The following is an 18902-nucleotide window of genomic DNA, read 5'->3' as shown; positions in this document are numbered from 1 at the left end:
ATAATTAATAATACTTGTTACTGCATAATTGTTGAGTCTGTTGGAGATCTGCTAAATAGATACAGTATGTACATTTTGCCCAGGCTTTAACACTGAACCACTTTTACTATTTTAATATTCATACACCAGTTTGTAAAAATTCCTTTGGAGCTGTTCACAGTCCGTGTGTTAATTTTCTTAAATAATTTGTGTAATCAGATAACTTTCACACCCAGAGTTCTCTTCCTAAAGAATTGCTCTATAATGTATACCTCAGGTGAACTGTTCTACTGCTAAGCATTAAGGTTTATACAACTTATACATGTGTATGTATTTCACATTAATAGTATTTTTTCCCCTCTGTGTTCAGTGTCCCTCTTGTTAGCTTCCTCAAAATGCTGGTAACATTTGAACAAATCCTTGTTGTGGGATTTATTTGAATGCCTAACAGTTTATTAATTATGGTTTGAAAAATTGATATCAATGGATCCAGAACCTTGGACCCATTCCAAGCTGTGTTAATTGATTTTAACAGAAGCTTGAACTTTTCAGAATCCTCATGGACCCAGCACTCGAGGTGGGATCATTGCACCACAAAATAGATTGGAATTATGAATTTCTGTAATCATTTATTCATTGGATAAAGTTTTTACTATAAAGCAGAAAAAAAATCCTTGTAGCAGTTTTTCACTGTTGATAGTTTGGTAAACCTTTTATTAGAGAGGAGTTGAATTTCTGAAAATGAACATCATGGGTGTGTGGGGATGGGGGGGAAGAGGGACTGAAAAGTAGGATTAATTATTCTGAAAAAAATTACTGAAAAGCCAAAGATTTCACCAATAGAACAAAGGAAACATGACACATTTAGAAAGTGAAGAATATGTTTTCTTTCTGTTTCTTAAAACTTTCTGGTAACCACACGTATCTATAAAGGTGATCTTTTCCCCAAAGCTTCATATTAAAACTTCTTGATTACAAGTATATATTAAATACATTAACAATATTTCATGCAAGGTTTTTCTGTACAGCTCAACCAGCTCAGTAGTATATTTAAATCTATACATTCCCAAAGACTTAGCAAAGTTCCCCACCTTGGAAATATTTTATTTTATACAATGCTGGTGATAAGGAAGAAAGGTGGCATGTGGTTTCTAAAGAATTATCATCTTAAATAATATCTGTGAATTAGCTGAAAATGTGGGCTCTCTTTCTTTTAAATAGATAACAATTTCAGGACTTTGTCAAATTTTTAGCTAATTTTTTTTTAAAAAAACAACCTTGAATTGTGGAAACGGAGATCATTCAATCTTGCAAACATCACATGGACAGTGGCATTCAATAAGAATGGAAGAAAAATCTCTTCAGTTTACAGCATAAATATATACTTTCCCCACCCAGACACAAACCATAATGTCAAAAATGTCAATATTTGCACATTCCCAAAGATTTTGATGCAGTCCAGCAATTTAAGAAAATATGTGCAAAAACATGCATATTGGGGAAAAAGTGTACAAAAATGTTCTTATGGCATTTTAATTAAAATTATTCATCAAGGTGAAATAAACATGATACTACAGCAAGAAAAAGAAACCAAACAAAATCAGAAGTGACAAGTTTATCCATCTCTATTCAGCCTATGTACAAAGAGACATATTTCCCGGAATATAGATGCATGGCAACAAACAAATATATAACATGTTGTCCATATTGGATACTGGGTTAAGTATCATAGGGACTTTATCGGGGACTGTAGGTTTTCTTGTTGTTAGAGAAGATGCTGAAAACGTTAGATACAAGGAGAACTGCAAAAAGATTCTCCAGTTTTGATTTTCAAAAGAAACGGGCCCTTTGGGAATAGAAGTCATCCCTGCTCCAGACAAGATGGTTTAAAACTGCTGGAAGATGAACAAGGTTACCAAAAGAAAGATATTAGGATCAGAAACACAACATATTCAACAGGTGGCATCACCTTTTGAAGCAGTGCTTTTGTGTCTTGAACATGCCTGTGATTTTAATTTCTTATTGCATGACAGATGTAGATCTCACCAAATACAGCTTTTATTAACAAAGACGTAGAGGGATTAGGAAACTTTATCTACCAAAATTTTTTATTGAACATTTGACTAAATGCCTTCACACTTATGCACAATTCACAATTCTGCCCTTTGCTCCAGGGGCAACTGAAAGAGATGGTGAGAGTTAAAAAGAACCAAGAAGACGGTTACACATTCATGTTAAATCCCCGGGCCCAAAAGTGGAGGAATCATAACCACCAACTTAATTTTTCTTTTTTAATCCCTCTGCACCCCATGGATACGCCTGCCCTGCTTGAAATAACTTCCTGGATCCTTACTGCTGTTATTAAGAAGACTGATAGGAAATGTTTGAAATGTGTCTCAATAGTTCAAGACACCATTTTTTTAAAAAACAAAAGAAAACAATGTCAGGAGATGGAAGCTTCATACAGCATGTATACACAATCTTCTTCTTCAAAAGGAATGATGCACAATTATGAAAGACCTCTATGATAGAACTCCAAATACTTCAAGGCAAACCTTTGCCCACATACAGGACACATGGAAGTGGCAGACAAAGTTCCCTGAGTTGGCACTGCAAATATCTATATTCCTATGATGCCTTGCTGGCTTCATGATTAACTGCCCCCTCCCCATTCAGTAACACAGAAAGCACATTTACTGTGGAATAAAACTTATGTAAACTCAATCTCATCCCCTCAGAGAAATAAGCAAGCAAGCAAACCAATCACACAAAGACAAATAATACAAGGAATAGAAGCTCTGCAGTGTGCAGAAAATTTCTTCCTCTGCTGCTCTGTCATATTTCATTTTCCAGGTGTTTGTAGATCAAAAGTGAGAATAAAGAAAGATTGAAGTCGGCTTAAATGCACAGTGCAAACATACCTTTAAAGCTCAATATATTAAGTAGCCTCAGGAAGCATCTATTTCAATAAGCCAAAACATGTGACAGCCAATAACCATAAGAACTTGGAAGCAGAAAAACAAATAAGGAAAGAAGATTGGAGCTTTTCTCCTCTTACATAAATATGTCCTGTCCCCTTGATGTTGTCGGAATCTTATTCCCAGCCCCCATGACATATTCTTAAACCATCCTTAGATACAGTGCTGCTAAAGTTGCATTTTCTTCCCTACTCGGGGAAGCTTTATCAATCCTCATTTTCCAGGAAAGCAGATGATTGCCAGTGAGGGGAAAAAAAGAGGAAAGACAGTCAGTCAATATTTTGCCTGTTTTCTGCTGACTCAGATATGGGTGGGAAGCATTTCAACAGCTGTGGGAAAAAGCCTTTAGAGTCCTCTAAAGCTACCTGCCTTTAGAATTATGCTCATTTAAAAAACCAATTCTTGTGCGCAAAAAAAGAGAAGTGAACTCAACATACACTGGACATAGATTAAATATCTATGGAGATTCTCATTCATCCAGGTCATGACTGTCCCAAAAGTGTTTTTTTCAAGAGGCGACTGGACTTTCTTTTGCTTTTCCTTGAGGACGCTTAGCTTCTCATCCAAGAAGCTGAACTGAGCTGAAGAAGCGAAACATCTTCAAGGAAAAACAAAGAAAGTCCAGTTGCCTCTTGAAAAGCACCTTTAGGACACTGGACGTGTATGAAGTTGGCGTAGTCCCCCTCAATCATGGAAGCTTGACTTTGGGATAATCATTATCCCTCAGCCCAGCCCAGCCCCTCAAAGAGTAAAATTGAGAAGCTCAGGTAAGCGGTCTTGTAATAGTGGAGAAAAGGTGAGAGAGAACTCTAACAATTCTTCTCCTCCTCCTCCATAATCATCATCTGCTCTTAGGTACTGTTTTTTTTAAAAAAAAGCTGTCAGGCAGGAGAGCCACACTTCATGTTTATATGACTGTGGGACTACCTTTTTTTCCTGGGGGGAAAAAACCCTTGGCCATGTTGCAAAAACAACTTTCAAGATGACCTTTCTGAAATCACATCTCACTGGGATTCATCACTTAAGATTCTCCACATACCTAAATCTGCTGCTGTTGTGAGAATAACCCACCTGAAGTGTGAAGCTTTCCATGGAAATCCATGGTCAGAAATTAAAGTCAGGCACCCATGCCATCAAATCTTCCCTTTTACAGCTGTAAGAGTTATGGGTTACACAGATCACAGTTCTGGGCCCCTGGCCTGAAAATCAGCCAGGTTTGTTAACTAATGAGAATGCATACTCTTGCCCCAAATGAAGACATTTGCGCCCCTTAAATCTTCAAAGACCACAAGCTAAAGTGCATAAATGTCCTGTGTCTCTTAGGATATGGAGAGTCAGAATTGCTCTGTCTTTTACCATATCATCCATGAATGTTATCTGGACCCTTTTCAGTGCAAGACTCTTGGTTTGCTTGACAGCTTTTCTTCTTGAGAGATCTGTTAAGAACAAACTATACAGAGGGAATGTTGACACTTAAATCATGCTGTCCCTTTGTTAGGAAGTAATTATTATGATTATTCTGATCTTATGGCACCCCAATTATATATTTGAAAGCTACTCTGGATAGTTCACATAGAAACTAATACAGTACTAGCCAAGATGACTCATTAGTTTACCCAAAGGTAGCTTTTCAGTTCAGTGGCAAAATATTTCAGTTTTTTTGTAGACATGCAGAGATTCCACCTCCAATATCTCCATTTACAAAGATTTCAGGCAGCAAGTGAGAAAAACGATAACCCACAGATTTGTGCTACCAGTCAGATAGGCTAAAATATAGGTGTCCAACCTTTTGGCTTGCCTGAGCCGCACTGAATGTCTTGGGCAGCATACAAAACATGTAATATAGTTACTGTATATAAAATATTGCTAAAAATCACATAATAATATTAAAAGTTTATGATCTTATGGGGCTGTGTTTCTAGTTGTCCAGGGTTGCATGTGGCTGCGGATTGACACACCTGCAATAAATGGATCAATGAATTGACTTCTAATGAGACATCTCCATATACTGTATTTATGGTCCACAGTCACGTAAACATGGGTAGATCTGTCTCAGGGCAATATCTTATATACAAAGTGGGGTTTTGATAGAGAAATGGCCAGACTAGAATCTTTCTTTCAAAATACCAGCTTTCCACACTGGATCTTTACTGATGAATTCAGCTTTCTGGTATAGAAGAAGCCGGAGATCCTCCTCCACACAATAAAGCTCTGAAAAAAATGGTGGAGAAAACATTTCCCACAAGAACAAAACATAGCAGAAGTAGATGGTTAAGGGTATGTTGAGCTTTTCTGCCCTCTTTGTCATATGCCTGCAAGCACAAGCATTGTAGCCATGTTCAAATTCTAGAATGTAGGCCTCTACGCAAAGCCAAGCATGATTTCAGCAGCCAGTCTCCAGTAAGATATGATGAATATACAGTAGCCAATTGGGTGGTCAAACATATTTCTCAAAAAAATCTGATAGGCTACCTCACGTCATGTGGTATTTTCTATCTCCAATAAAACCTGACAGGACTATGTCAAAGAGGGTCTTGTTGGTGAAGGATAGATTCAACCCACCAGTGGCTACTTCTGACAGGAACCAAAGAATATCCCAGAAACAATTTGTTTCTAGAGAAAAATGCAGTTCTTAGAGTGCCAAAAAAAGAAAGATTAAAAAAAAGGAATTAAATCTTCAGAAGCAGACATCTAAAGTTTTGCCTCCATTAAAGAGCAAACTTTACCCTCCCCTCCCCAGCCATAATTTAACTGTCCAGTATTTGCACAACTATATACAGGGGAAAAAAATCCAGCTACATAACAAAAGTAAAAATAAAAACAAAACAAAAATTATCAGTTTTTCATTTCTTTTGACAATTCACCCGCATTAAGTCCGAGACTTCAAAAACATGCATATTCCTTGATGTCTTTTGGAAATGCAAGCATGCAATTTCTTTAGTCCCAGGTAAGAGTTTATGATTTATTTTGCGGAGAAACTGAGTTTCTTTTGTGCTGGTCATTCCTTGATCTCTTTGCCTGGAGATAGGGACAGGAAACAACATTTTAAAAATTAATTAATGCTTGCACTGACTTTTCTTTTCAATAACAAAAGAAAACAGTTTCTTTGTAGAAAACATTTTTATCATCTGAAATAGATTCAAACTTTATGCCCTAAAGTTTTGGAATAATGTATGCTGTGAACCTAGTTACTTTTGTTTGCTTGGTGAATTATAGCTGAACAAATCATGATTTAATGCGATAGATGAAGCAGTCACTATCTCAAGATAACTAACTTGATAAGGATGGGAAACATTAGGTAAAGGTAAAGGTTCCCCCGCACATGCGTGCTAGTCATTTCCGACTCTAGGGGCCGGTGCTCATCTCCGTTTCAAAGCCAAAGAGCCAGCGCTTGTCCGAGGACGTCTCCGTGGTCATGTGGCCGGCATGACTAGACTCCAAAGGCGCACGGAACGCTGTTACCTTCCCACCGTAGTGGTCCCTATTTTTCTACTTGCATTTTTACGTGCTTTCGAACTGCTAGGTTGGCAGAAGCTGGGACGAGTAACAGGCGCTCACTCTGTTATGCGGCACTCGGGATTCGACCCGCCAAACTGCCGACCTTCCGATCGACAAGCTCAGCGTCCTAACTCACTGAGCCACCGCGTCCCTTAATGGGAAACATTAAGGGCCACAAACTCCTTGCAGAACCCTCTAGTGCTGGAAAGTGCTCTAAATTCTTTCTTAATTTGGTTCTACAAATGGGACAAAAGTAATGTATTACTAAAATGCAAAAACTAAGATTTTGATGTCTGGATTGTTCTCAGTCTGAGGTTCTTCTGTAAATCTTGGAGATTTACACAATTCCTCCAAATGTACTACACACAAACACATCTTATCTCATATACAGGTTGTCCTTAACTTCCAAAAGTTCATTTAGTGACATTCAAAGTTACAATGTCAGTGAAAAAAGTGAGTTTTGACTGGTTTTCACACTTGCAACCTTTGCAACATCCCCATGGCCACGTGAACAAAATTCAGAAGCTTGGCAACTGGCTCATATTTATGATGCTTGCAGTGTCCTGGGGTCATGGGATCAACTTTTGCAACCTTCTGACAAGCAAAGTCAATGGGGAATCCAGATTCACTTAACAACCGTGTTGCTAACTTAACAATTGCAGGGATTCACATGACACATTCACAAGTGGCAAGAAAGGTCATAAAATGGAACAAAACTCACAATTTGGGGTCAGTTGTGGTCATTAAGTCATGAACTACCTGTAGAGAAAATGTATGTGAGAGTCCTACATAAACTTTTCCCATTCTCTAAGTTCTCCCTCTAAGGAGAGCCTTGCCATTTAAGTATCATTTAATTTTACCAGACCTTTTAAAATGCCAGCTGAATAACTTACAGATAGTCCTTGCTTAACAATGGCAAATGAGGACAGGAACTCTGTTGCTAAGCGACAGATTCAAAAAGCATGGTGTCATGTGACTGTATCAACTTACAACAGCCGTTGTGGCAGTTCTGGTTGTGGTTGTTAAGCAAATCTTATGTGGTTGTTAAGCACAACATTACATGACTGTGACTTATAACCTCCTGCAAGCTTCCCCACTGACTTTGCTTGTTGGAAGTCGGCTGTGAAGTTGGCAAATGGTGATCATGTGACTGAGGGATGCTGCGACTGTTGTAAAGGTGAGCCAATTGCCAATTGCCTGAATTGTGATCACATGACAACAGGGACGCTGCAGTGGCTGCAACTTTAAGGACCAGTTCTAAGGCCATTATAACTTTGAACAGTTGTTGAATTAGCAGTTGTTTAATGAGGATTATCATTCTTTAGTTGCTTTCTTGTAAGAATTACTGCTGGCTGGTATTAATCAATGTTTCCCCATCCCATGTCTTTAGTTATTTCAGCGGGGGGGGGGGTCCAGGAGAAAGCGCTTCTCTGCTGGAGCTCTTGCGGTCTGGAACATTTTATCCCCTGAGGTGAGATTGGCCCCACCCTCCTGACGTTACATAAGGGCCTTAAGACCCGGCCTTGCCAGATGACTTGGGGACCCAATGGGGGAACTTCATACTGGAGGTGGTTGATTAACTAAAACTTAATCCCATCTCCCCACCCTGTGTGTCTGGCTCCTTCCTTTCTCACCTGGTGTTAATGGTTTGTATTTGTTCATGATTTTATCTGCTGTGCTTCTATGACTGATGATTTTAATGTTTTTTTAATGCTTTTATGTTTTAAGCCACCCAGAGTTGGATACGAGGTGAGCGGCAAATACATTTAATAAATAAACAAACAAACAAATAAATGAATTTCATTGCTCTGGAAATTGATGCTGGCAGAAGACTATAATTTAAGATATTATCTTAATTAAATCAGGAAGGTTTGGGCTTCGGTATTTATTTTACAGGGTGTCTTCTACTTTTGCAGTTCAAGCTGCGCCCTACATCAACACAATTAACAAGTCACAAAGCTGATGGGCAATCTAGCCGCAAGGGCACTCACCATCTAAATGGTTACGGGAGAGATACTTCAAGCCTTCATCCAGCAAGATAACTGGCAAAGAGATTTGCAGCACGATCTCCCATTGAGGCCAGCTAAGTGGAGTCACCTGAAAGATCAGCTGCAAGATAAGAAAATGATGTGGATTACATCCTTTACCTTACTTCAAGAGCCATGATGGCGCAGTGGTTAGAATGCAGTATTGCAGGCTAATTCTGCTGACTGCCAGCAGTTCGATTCTTACCGGTGGAAGGTTGACTCAGCCTTCCATCCTTCCACGGTTGGTAAAAAGAGAACCCAGATTGTTGTGGACAAAATGCTGACTTTGTAAATCACTTAGAGGGCTGTAAAGCACTATGAAGCAGTATATTGCTATTACTACCTTCAAAGCTCAGTCTAGGAATGTTGTTGCTTCTATAGCGTTCCAAGAGAGGAAAAACCTGAAGACACCCAGCCTTGCTGAAATACCAAGAAATTTCAAGATAGGCAAAATTTTGGAATCAGGAGCCACATCTAACATTTGGGGGAAGAGGCGTGGGCTACCCAAAACTGGGTGCAGCCAGGGTTCATTTGCATTTTTACGTTATTTTGTTGTTTCAGACCAATGTTTCTCAACCTTATTTTAAGACTGGTGGACTTCACTTCCCAGAATTCCCCAGTCAGCCTGGGGAATCTGGGACTTGAAGTCTATATTCTTAAATTTGCCAAGGTTGAGAAAGACTGCTTTAGGTTCTCTTTTCGTGTGTTTGCTGCTTCAAAAAGGGAGGGAGCCTTACTGCCGAGTTTTGGCAATGTTGGTACCTGAATTCCCCCAACTGTGATCAGATATCCTGCTTCTGGGATCCTGAGACCAACATTGCCCACTGTTGCCACCAGGAATCCAAAGAGAGCAGTGGAGGCAGGATATGGCTCAGTAAGATCCTTCTAAATCCAATTTGGCCACAAGGGACTTTACTTACAGGCAACGGCTTCACGTACAGAATCAGGAAATGCAGAGCCATAGATATGACAATGGCTCCCAGGAGCCAGATGTTCAGCCAGGGAGGCATCCTGAGCAGTGACTGGTTTTCAGACACACTGTAGGGGAGACAGAAACTAATCAGGCATCCCCAATTCCTTAGCATTCTGAAGGCATCTACATACACAATACGTTCTCTCTATGTCATTTGAGGCAAGGGGGACAGTTCTAAGCAATTGCGATTACTGGTAGCTCTTGACTTGCAACCATTTGTTTATTGATTATTCAAAGTTATGCTGAAAAAAATTGACTTTCGATCAGTCCTCACACTTATGACTATCGCAGCATCCCCATGATCATATGGGGATCAAAATTCAGGTGGTTGCAGTGTCCCAGATCAAGTGATTGCCATTTGCAATTTTCCCAGCCAGCTTGCCACAAAGGAAGCCAATGGAGCAAGCTGGATTTACTTCTTGACCACATGATTCATTTAACAACTGTAGTGATTAACTTAATAATCGTAGCAAAACAGGTAATAAAATCAGGCATGACTCACTTAAAAGCCACTTTGCCTAGGAAAAGAAATTCTGGTTCTAATTGTGTTCATATAAGTCAAGGATTGTTTGTATGCTATCCAAAGTTGATGGCTCAACACCTACAACCATACAAAGCACACAGATGCTACATAATTATTTAAAAAAGGTCACATCTGTAGTCATCCAACCTATGTTGTAGACAAATTCCACTGACCTTACAAGACACATTCAATACCCTGGCAAGTTAATTGGGCAGAAAACTCCACCAGCATTTCACCCCATCCCTGGCAATAAAATACCCAAGAGATAAACCAAGAAACAAGCACAAGTGAAATAAAAGTTTGCTGTCTTTAGAATGGACTTTAAAGGTTTCTGACCTGGCAGAGATGGCAAAGATCTCGGCTTATTTGAAAGATCACTCGCAAGAACGTTATATTATGGAGTGGAGAAAATGGATTGAGTATATCCAGAACAAATATGGGACTAAGAAGTTTCATGTAGCATTTGAATAAGTCTTCCTTTTTTTTCTCCTTTTTTTCTTTTCTCTTTTTTTATATATCTTATATTAATAGTGTTTGTAGTTATCCTATATGAGCTAGAGAGAGATAGATCTCAGAGTTTATGGTTGTTAGCATATGGATGTTTATGATTGGTTTTTTTTGGTTTTTTATACCTTGTACTTAGCTCTGGGAAGTCGGGGGGGAGGGGAGGGGGGAGGGGTAGGGAGGGAGGGATAGGGGAGGGGTAGGGGGGATTGTTAAAGATAAAATGTATGATAAAACTTTTCAATAAAAAAAAAAGTTTGCTGTCTTTGCACTCCACTGCACTCCATAACCTGCTGCTGACATGACTTTCTCCAGTGATTGGACTGGCAGTGATTTTTAGAATTTATGCCACGGAAGAAAATTATCTATGGATAGTTTGTTTTGATTAAGTACTGAGATGCACTCACAAAACACGTTGTCAGCTTCAAGAGGTCTATGGAGATTCTCAGTCATCCAGGTCGTGGTTGTCCCAAAGGTGTTTTTTCAGGAGGCCACTGGACTTCCTCGGTTTTCTTTGAAGATGTTTCACTTCTCATCCAAGAAGCTTCTTGGATGAGAAGCGAAACGTCTTCAAAGAAAAACCGAGGAAGTCCAGATACCTCCTGAAAAAGCACCAATTTTTCTTGGAAGAGCTGCACTCTAAATCCTGCACTCCGTATTATCAATCCCTTTTTAAAAAATGAAACCAGGGTCAGTCTGTTGCTTTTCTTCTCTAAGAAACACCCAGCTGGTGACACTGAACCTGTTTAGTGCGTTGCACATCTCAATTGTCACCAGAACTGAGAGTGCCATGGTAGTTGGATAACGGGATTCGAAGATTTCACAATCAATGCCTTCAAAGATGGGGTTGTCTTCTGTGCATCTCATGAAGTTTCTCTGTAGGCAAAAAAACAAAAAACAAACGACCATAAGGCTCAGTGTGAAGACTGCTGTGAGTTGTGGCTCGGAGATTAAAATCTTCTAAAGCTTGCAGTGGTACAAAGACTTTTAGTGCTGGGGATAGTCCTACAGGAGGAATTTTATTATCATTTTAATGAAAACTTGGGGTATTTTATATTGTGATCTTGATCTTTTTATCACAAGCCAGTTGAAGTCCATAGAGCGTAATAAATAAAAACATAAACCTCAGCACGCAGCAAATATTACAAGCAACAGAAAAATACTATCATCTTTTCAAAAGCTAAGAAGCTGTGCCATGTATATTGCACTCAGGTCCTATAGGAAGAAAACTCAAGTTATAAATCTAAAGATTTTACAAAGCCAAATAACTCTGAAAACATATGGAACAGAAAAACAAAATGTAATAGCCTCTCTAAATCTGAATAAAGTAAAATTATAATTCTCTTGGAAGGTTTCCACAATTTAACATCAAGAACCCCTGTTCTGTGTTAACACAAAAAGTCAGTGTTTGATTTTTAGATGCTACAGGGATGCTTTCTTGCTCTGTGTGAGATTTGTCACATTGGCTAAACACATTGGCTAAGCATCATATTCTAGACATTAGAAAAAGTAAGAATTAATGGTTTTCCTTTTTTTAATGCAACTAGTAAATTTTGTCTCCGTGATATCCATAAACATTCCCTACATTATGGAAACTCCTGCTGTTTCCACAATCCACTGGAATAGAAAGAATGAATTCCCTTGAAATAAAAAGGAATTCCCATGGAAAAGCTTAATAAAATAAACTAAAAAAAATATTCAAAGTATAATGCTGTAATATCAGCTGTCTAAATAAATTAACGATAATATCTTCACCTTCAATATCTTCAAGACAAAAAGACAATATAGCCCAGGGGTAGGCAACCTTGGCTCTTTTATGACTCAGGGATTCTGGGAGTTGAAGTCCACGAGTCATAAAAGAGCCAAGGTTGCCTACCCCTGGTATAGCCCTTTGGAGGACGTGTGGCCCATCCTTGAGGAGCTATACCTGTTCCTAGCCTCAGCCTGATGCTGTCCACAATTACTCTGAAGCAACGTTTTTGGCTCTCGATGTAACATGTATCGCATTTCTGCAGGGTATAAAGATGCAAACTGCGTTTTTTCCACTTTAGATCTCTAACTTACCAGTTGGTAAAAGGTAACCTGAGGTCCTTCCGCATCATACAAGAACCACCAAGTAGCCGCTCCTACAGTTGCAAACCCCACATAAACTGCAAGGGAAAAGGAAAATTAAATAAAGGAATGGGACCAAGCTAAATAGCTTTTTGGTCTTTGTTATATGATGCTTATGATCAGGAACCAGCCCAACCCGTTCTAACTACATTCCAACCACCATCACTACCTGATATATTTCAAATAAAAGCCCAAGGTCATTGGACATTGTTAATTCAATCTATACCCTGCTTCAGCAAAGAATCTAAGCAGCTTAAACGTTACCTGTTTCATTTCTTAATCTATATGCTATTATCTTGTTACCATGACCTTTAACTGAGTGAAATGATGCATCGTAGGGCGACAATTTTTGAACTAAGGTACCTCAAATAGGCTAATGTAAAGAATGTGTCCAAATCTGGGACCCATAACTCCCGAGTGAATGAAATTTGGAAACATGTGGCTGCTTCAATGGTAATGGCACCTGCCAGGCTGTTGCCGCCATTTTGTAATGTTTATGTTTCAATGTTCTGTGACAGTTTCTCAGTCAATCACGCAACCCCCTCATTCCCTCCCCCACCCAGTAGCAGCCACTCACCTGCCTCCTGGGAAGGGAAGGGAAAGGAAGGGAGAAGATTTCTGATGCTCCCTGACAGATTCCCACGAGGAAACTCAGTGAGGAAGCTGTCAGGAATTTGGAAGTTGTTCCTGCTCCCATTGCTTTTTTGCCCCCTCTTGATCATTTTCTTTCTCTGTTTAGGTAAGGAAATACCTCTGAAACAATGACCCAATGGGACACAGGTTTTCTAGTATCTCAAAAAACGTGTTGAAAGGTTACTCCACCCTGGCCAATAACTATACTGGGGCTAAACAGTTAATTCATGCATATTCACAAGGGGCAGGTAAAAGGTGTGTGGATGAATCTGTAACTTGCCCGCTGTTGTTTGTACATATCAAATTGCCTTCCCTAATATAGGCTACCTCCATAATCCACAATTCCCAGGCACAGCCATGCTGACTAGAGCATTCTAGGATTTGAAATCCACTCATCTGGAAGGCATCCAAAATAGGCATAAAAAATGTTCTCACCTCCAATTGCAAGGTAGCGGAAGAACAACCACCCACTAATGAGAGGTTCTCTAGGGTTCCGGGGCAATTTATCCATGATGTCAAGGTCAGGAGGATTAAAACCAAGGGCCGTAGCCGGCAGTCCATCAGTCACCAAGTTCACCCAAAGCAACTGGACTGGGATCAAAGCTTCAGGAAGGCCCAGGATGGCCGTTAGGAAGATGCTGAAAATGGAATACAATATATTTTTGTGACCTTTCCAGGTGCCACCTTCCACCTTCTACTTAGGTTTTGGACAAGTTTTGGAGCTCTCAGCCTCATCTCTGAAATGGGGACTTTGTGATCAGTCATACTGACCACAACAGTGACTTTGTAAATGGGCATGTAGACTTTGAAAGTCATTTTGCGAGGGTATCTAGGGAAATTCTTCACAATTATAAAGTGCACACCTGGCCTCCCACACCTGGGGACTGTTTTCCTCACTGAACTTTGCCCCAGCTCAAATGGAACCCTTTTGGTTTCAATACTGAATGAAAGCAGAGGTTCTCAGATCAGAACTGAATGTCCCCTAAGAACAATATTTGATGTAGTCTGTTATTATTTCTGTTAAATTTTCCAGCAGATGTGCTAGAGAATTACCTCTTAACTCACTTGACTATATGTGGGGTGGTGGAAATATAGTCTCCTAGTGTTCCAGGACCCCACACCTACCATCTCCAACCAAAATGTCCATCTCCAATGGAATATATGTGGCACAAAGTTGAATGGTGGAGTCCTTGGCTCAGAGAGCACCAAGGACTCCACAGAAGACCCAATATTTATTGTTGATGAAATCTGCAATCCCATAACTACTTTCTCTACCCTTCATTGTTTTCTGTTCTGACCAGGGCTGCCTTAAGCTCTTACCAAACGACTTCTCCAACATTAGAAGAAATGAGGTAGCGGATGAACTGCTTCATATTGTTGTAAATAGCTCTGCCTTCCTCCACAGCAGCCACAATGGTAGAAAAATTATCATCTGACAAAACCATTTCTGCAGCTGATTTGGCCACTGCTGTTCCAGAGCCCATTGCAATACCAATTTCAGCTTTCTTCAGAGCAGGGGCATCGTTCACTCCGTCACCAGTCTAGAGAAAATAAAGTTAATTTTGCCCAAAGGTTTGCCTAATCCAATGTCTGGTTTGGGAACTGTCTCCAACACTGGCCAGCCTGATGCCTCCAGAAAAACAGAAGATAAATTAACTCAAAAGCTAAAGCTTCAGTTTAGACTGTCAATATTTATAGCAATGATGGACAATTCTCTACTAGTCTTATCTATATATTTTTGACGTGTTATTAAACCAGGTACATTTATATTAGTTTTTCCTTACCTAGTTCCCTCCAGATGTGATGGATTAGGAATTTCCCAAATTCCCAGCCAACATGCCTAAGAATTCTAGGAATTGAAGTCCAACATAGGTGTGAAGACTAGACCAGTGTTTCTAAACCTTGGCAGGTTGATGTTGGGTAGACTTCAACTCCCAGAATTCCCTAGCCAGTATGATAAAGTTGAAGTCTTCAAGTTGCCAAGGTTCAACTAGACAATGATGGATTCTCATCCAAGGAAGGAGAAAGAAACCTGAAGAACACATGCAACCCTATTTACCTATTTGATTATTTGATTCTATCTTGCTTTTCATCTACATTGCCCTGCTATCTTCCAATATCCTTAAGTAAATCTGGAGGATCAAAAGATGAAGAGGGATGGTCTGAACTCACCATTGCTGTGATTTCATTGAATGACTGTAAGTATTCAACTATCTTGGACTTATGCGCAGGCTCTACCCGGGCAAAGCATCGAGCTGAACGGCAGGCATTGCTTTGGGCCTCTGGTGAGAGATCGTCAAATTCTCTGCCCGTGTAGGCTTTGTCGGTCACCACCTCAGTCTCTGAGAAGATCCCAATCCTCCGGCAGATAGCCACAGCTGTTCCTTTGTTATCTCCGGTGATCATGATGACACGGATGCCCGCTTTCTTGCACATTTCAATAGATGACACCACTTCCTTCCGAGGAGGGTCCAGCATTCCCACGCAGCCAACAAAGGTCAACTTCGTCTGCAGGGAAAAGGGAGTGGGGGAATACATCTTTCCAATGTTTGATTTGCTATTTTCTAAACTTTGGATCTAGGGAAAATGTTGTATCCTAAAAGGCTGGAGGTTGTTAAGTGAATCACTATGGTTGTTAACTTAGTAGCACAGTTGTTAAGTGAATCTGGCTTCTCCATTGACTTTGCTTGTCAGAAGGTTACAGAAGGTCATTACATGATTTTGGAACCCTGCAATTACATGATTTTAGGAGACTGTCCTAAATACCTGCCAGTTGCCAAGCATCTAAATTTTGATCATGTGACCATGGGGATGCTGCAAGGGTCATCAGTGTGAAAAAGTCACTTTTCCCAGTGCCATTGTAACTTTGGACAGTCACTAAATGAAGGTTGTAAATTGAGGACTACTTGTATATGGCCTATAATAAAGACATTCTCACACTCTAGCCAGCCTCACTTACTTCATAGTTAACAAACTGGCTGGAGTCATCTAGATGCATGTCCTCTTTCCGAGGTGGATGGTCTCTCGTGGCCAAGGCGAGGCAGCGTAGAGTGTCGATGCCGCTACCCCATTCCCGAATCTTGGAGAGGATCTTCTCTTTGATGGAAGAAGTCAAAGGGACTTGGTTTACCCCAACACGAACATAACTGCAGCGCTCAATGACACTTTCTGGAGCGCCCTTGACAAAGAAAAGAAATGAAATGTCTGAACTGACCCTGATGATCAAGCAGGTAAACTATTAGTGACTTATGCAAAATGTCCCTGTGATTTTAAACCCTGTAAATCTTGGATGGGGTGAAGCTTTGCCATCTCTCCAAAAGTTTTAGTCTAATGTCATTTATTCATCTTAGAAAAGAGGAAATTGGTAAATACCTGAGTAGTAAAGGAATTAATGGCATTCAACGTGTTTGGAAGTTAAAAAAAATCTATCTTAAAGGGAACGGTTGCTGGAATTGAGTTCCAATATCTCAGGGGCTGCCACAAAGAAGAGGGAGTCAAGCTATTCTCCAAAGCACATGAAAGCAGGACAAGAAGCAACGGATGGAAACTAGTCATGGAGAGAAGCAACCTAGAACTAAGGAGAAACTTCCTGACAGTTAGAACAACTAACCAGTGGAACAACCTGCCTCCAGAAGTGGTGAATGTTCCAACACTGGAAGTTTTTAAGAAGAGACTGGACAGCCATTTGTCTGAAATGGTATAGGGTTTCCTGCCTGAGCAGGGGGTTGGACTAGATGACCTCCAAGGTCCCTTCCATCTTCTTCTTCTTCTTCTTCTTCTTCTTCTTCTTCTTCTTCTTCTTCTTCTTCTTCTTCTTCTTCTTCTTCTTCTTCTTCTTCTTCTTCTTCTTCTTCTATTTATGTCTGTGATCTGATTAGCTTACATTTGAGAATGTGAAGTTTTTTGTGCACACTACTCAAAGGCTAAAGGCAATTGCTAGCTGTGTGAAAAATAAAAGTTTTTTCCTGCAAAGGCTAGTTAATTTATTAGGTCAGAATGGCCTATTTTCTCTCTCCAAATAAGTTCTACCTTGAAAACTAATCAAAGAGCACCCCTAGTGGAAACACAGGACTTTAAAGGAATCTCTTGGAGATTAAGTCAACATTTATTTTTGAAACAAAAACACCCATTCTTTTTCAAGATGTATCAAAGATATCAGGGAAAAGGAAGAAAGAGTGGGGGGAGGGAGGGGAAATCATTTCCCTGCTTAAAGCAAAACCATTTTGCTTCTAAAGAGACAGAGTTTGATCCTTTACAGCAGGGATGGACCACTATGGCTCCTTTATGACCTGTGAACGTCAACTCCCAGAATTCCTAAGCTAGTATGACTGGCTAGCTGAGGAATTCTGGGAGTTGAAGTCCACAGGTCATAAAGGGACAATAGTTGCCCACCCCATGTGCTCTAGAGCAGTGTTTTTCAAACTTGGCAGCCTTAAGATGCCTGGACTTCAGTTCCTGGAATTCCCATTCTGGCTGGAGAATTCCGAGATTTGGTCCACACATCTTAAAGTTGCCAAGTTGAAAAACCGTGCTCTAGTCCCTAAAGGAGTTCCTCCTCTTGACACATCACAGCAAACTCATCAACACATTAGACGGCAGTACTCATAATTTGAGGGAATCTAAATTCCAAAAATATAAAATGTTTTAGAAATAAAGGAAACTATCTTAAGGGTGGATGCAGGGAAACAAAGAGGCAAATGAGAACTTGTAATGAGGACTGAGCAATGACTCTTGGCTGGGATCCTGAGCAGGGATATTGCTGTGTAACATTTTGCTAAGACCCATATCTCCCAAAAGTCCATAGCTGCAGCAACCTTTGATAAGCCAATGTGTGCCCCATTGAAAAGTGAAGCACCACCATAACCGCACCACCATTTCACCTGTCAAGTTCAATGCCTAGAGAAAACCACAGCAGCGGCGCCCCTAGCGGTGCCTTCACCACAGCTGGACCTGATGCCAGTAGTTACCTTGACAAAGAGCTTGCTGCTCGAGGAATTGTGACTGGAGGCCACAGGTGTGCAATACACAGACATGGACTTGCGGTCGCGGGAAAATTCAAGGGTGCATTCCTTCTTCATCAGCTTTTTGATCACCTGTGGGGGGTGGGGTGGGGTGAACATGACAACAGGTAATCATCAGAGTCCCAGCCATAAGAATTGTCCTGTTAATATTTTTGTTAAGCAATGTTTAAATTTACAGATACAAATAAGCATTCTAGATACATAGATCACAAATGCAGAGTAGCATCTGGAATGCAAAATATACTGTCTACGATGCGTGTTCTTTTCAGAGTATTATACTTGCTTCAGAAGGAAAAAAAACAGATGAAAGGGCTACTTTGTTTTCTCTGTGTGGACAAAAGGATGCCCTACAGAAAATACTGGTTGTTGCCATTAACAGTGTGGTATTTGTCTGTTCCCTTTGAGTATGCACAAGAGGGATTTTTTTTAAAAAAAAGCTACATTAAGCCTTTCAAAATTTAATCCTCTTCTGTTTTTTATTTCATCTAAATATTGATACTTGGTCGCCAACGTTTAGTGGCATGTTCTGGAAAGCCTCCGGAACTGCATTTGGTCCATTACTGGCCAATTCTTGCCAGGCCAAAGCATTACGGCATTGAAATAGAGACTTGGTTACGTAGCCTAGAAATATTTTGCAACCAGCAACTAAAAGGG

General features: G+C 40.1%; 1 protein-coding gene across 7 annotated transcripts in view; it reads right to left on the bottom strand.

The window, feature by feature from the left end:
- Positions 1-676: 676 nt before the first annotated feature.
- ATP2A3 (ATPase sarcoplasmic/endoplasmic reticulum Ca2+ transporting 3) overlaps positions 677-18902 on the bottom strand; it is a 143196-nt gene continuing 124970 nt past the window's right edge. For 4 of the 7 annotated variants that reach the window (XM_083372617.1, XM_083372620.1, XM_083372619.1 and 1 more), the window contains 10 exons: positions 18195-18320; positions 16187-16405; positions 15400-15735; positions 14548-14768; positions 13663-13865; positions 12547-12632; positions 11225-11358; positions 9403-9520; positions 8447-8564; positions 677-5975 (listed from right to left, as the gene is read on the bottom strand). In XM_083372617.1, the coding sequence (XP_083228743.1) occupies positions 5956-5975; positions 8447-8564; positions 9403-9520; positions 11225-11358; positions 12547-12632; positions 13663-13865; positions 14548-14768; positions 15400-15735; positions 16187-16405; positions 18195-18320 (1581 nt within the window). In that variant the 3' untranslated portion in view covers positions 677-5955. Of the gene's footprint in view, positions 5976-7176; positions 7215-8446; positions 8565-9402; positions 9521-10889; positions 11359-12546; positions 12633-13662; positions 13866-14547; positions 14769-15399; positions 15736-16186; positions 16406-18194; positions 18321-18902 lie in introns of those variants that run through there. The other 3 variants (XR_014493663.1, XM_083372618.1, XR_014493662.1) reach the window with 3 other exon arrangements.

Source organism: Vipera ursinii (genome assembly GCF_947247035.1).
Source record: "Vipera ursinii genome assembly, chromosome: 1".
Classification (NCBI taxonomy): domain Eukaryota; kingdom Metazoa; phylum Chordata; class Lepidosauria; order Squamata; family Viperidae; genus Vipera; species Vipera ursinii.
Note: the sequence above shows the minus strand (reverse complement) of the source record. Positions and strands in the feature narration are given on the sequence as shown.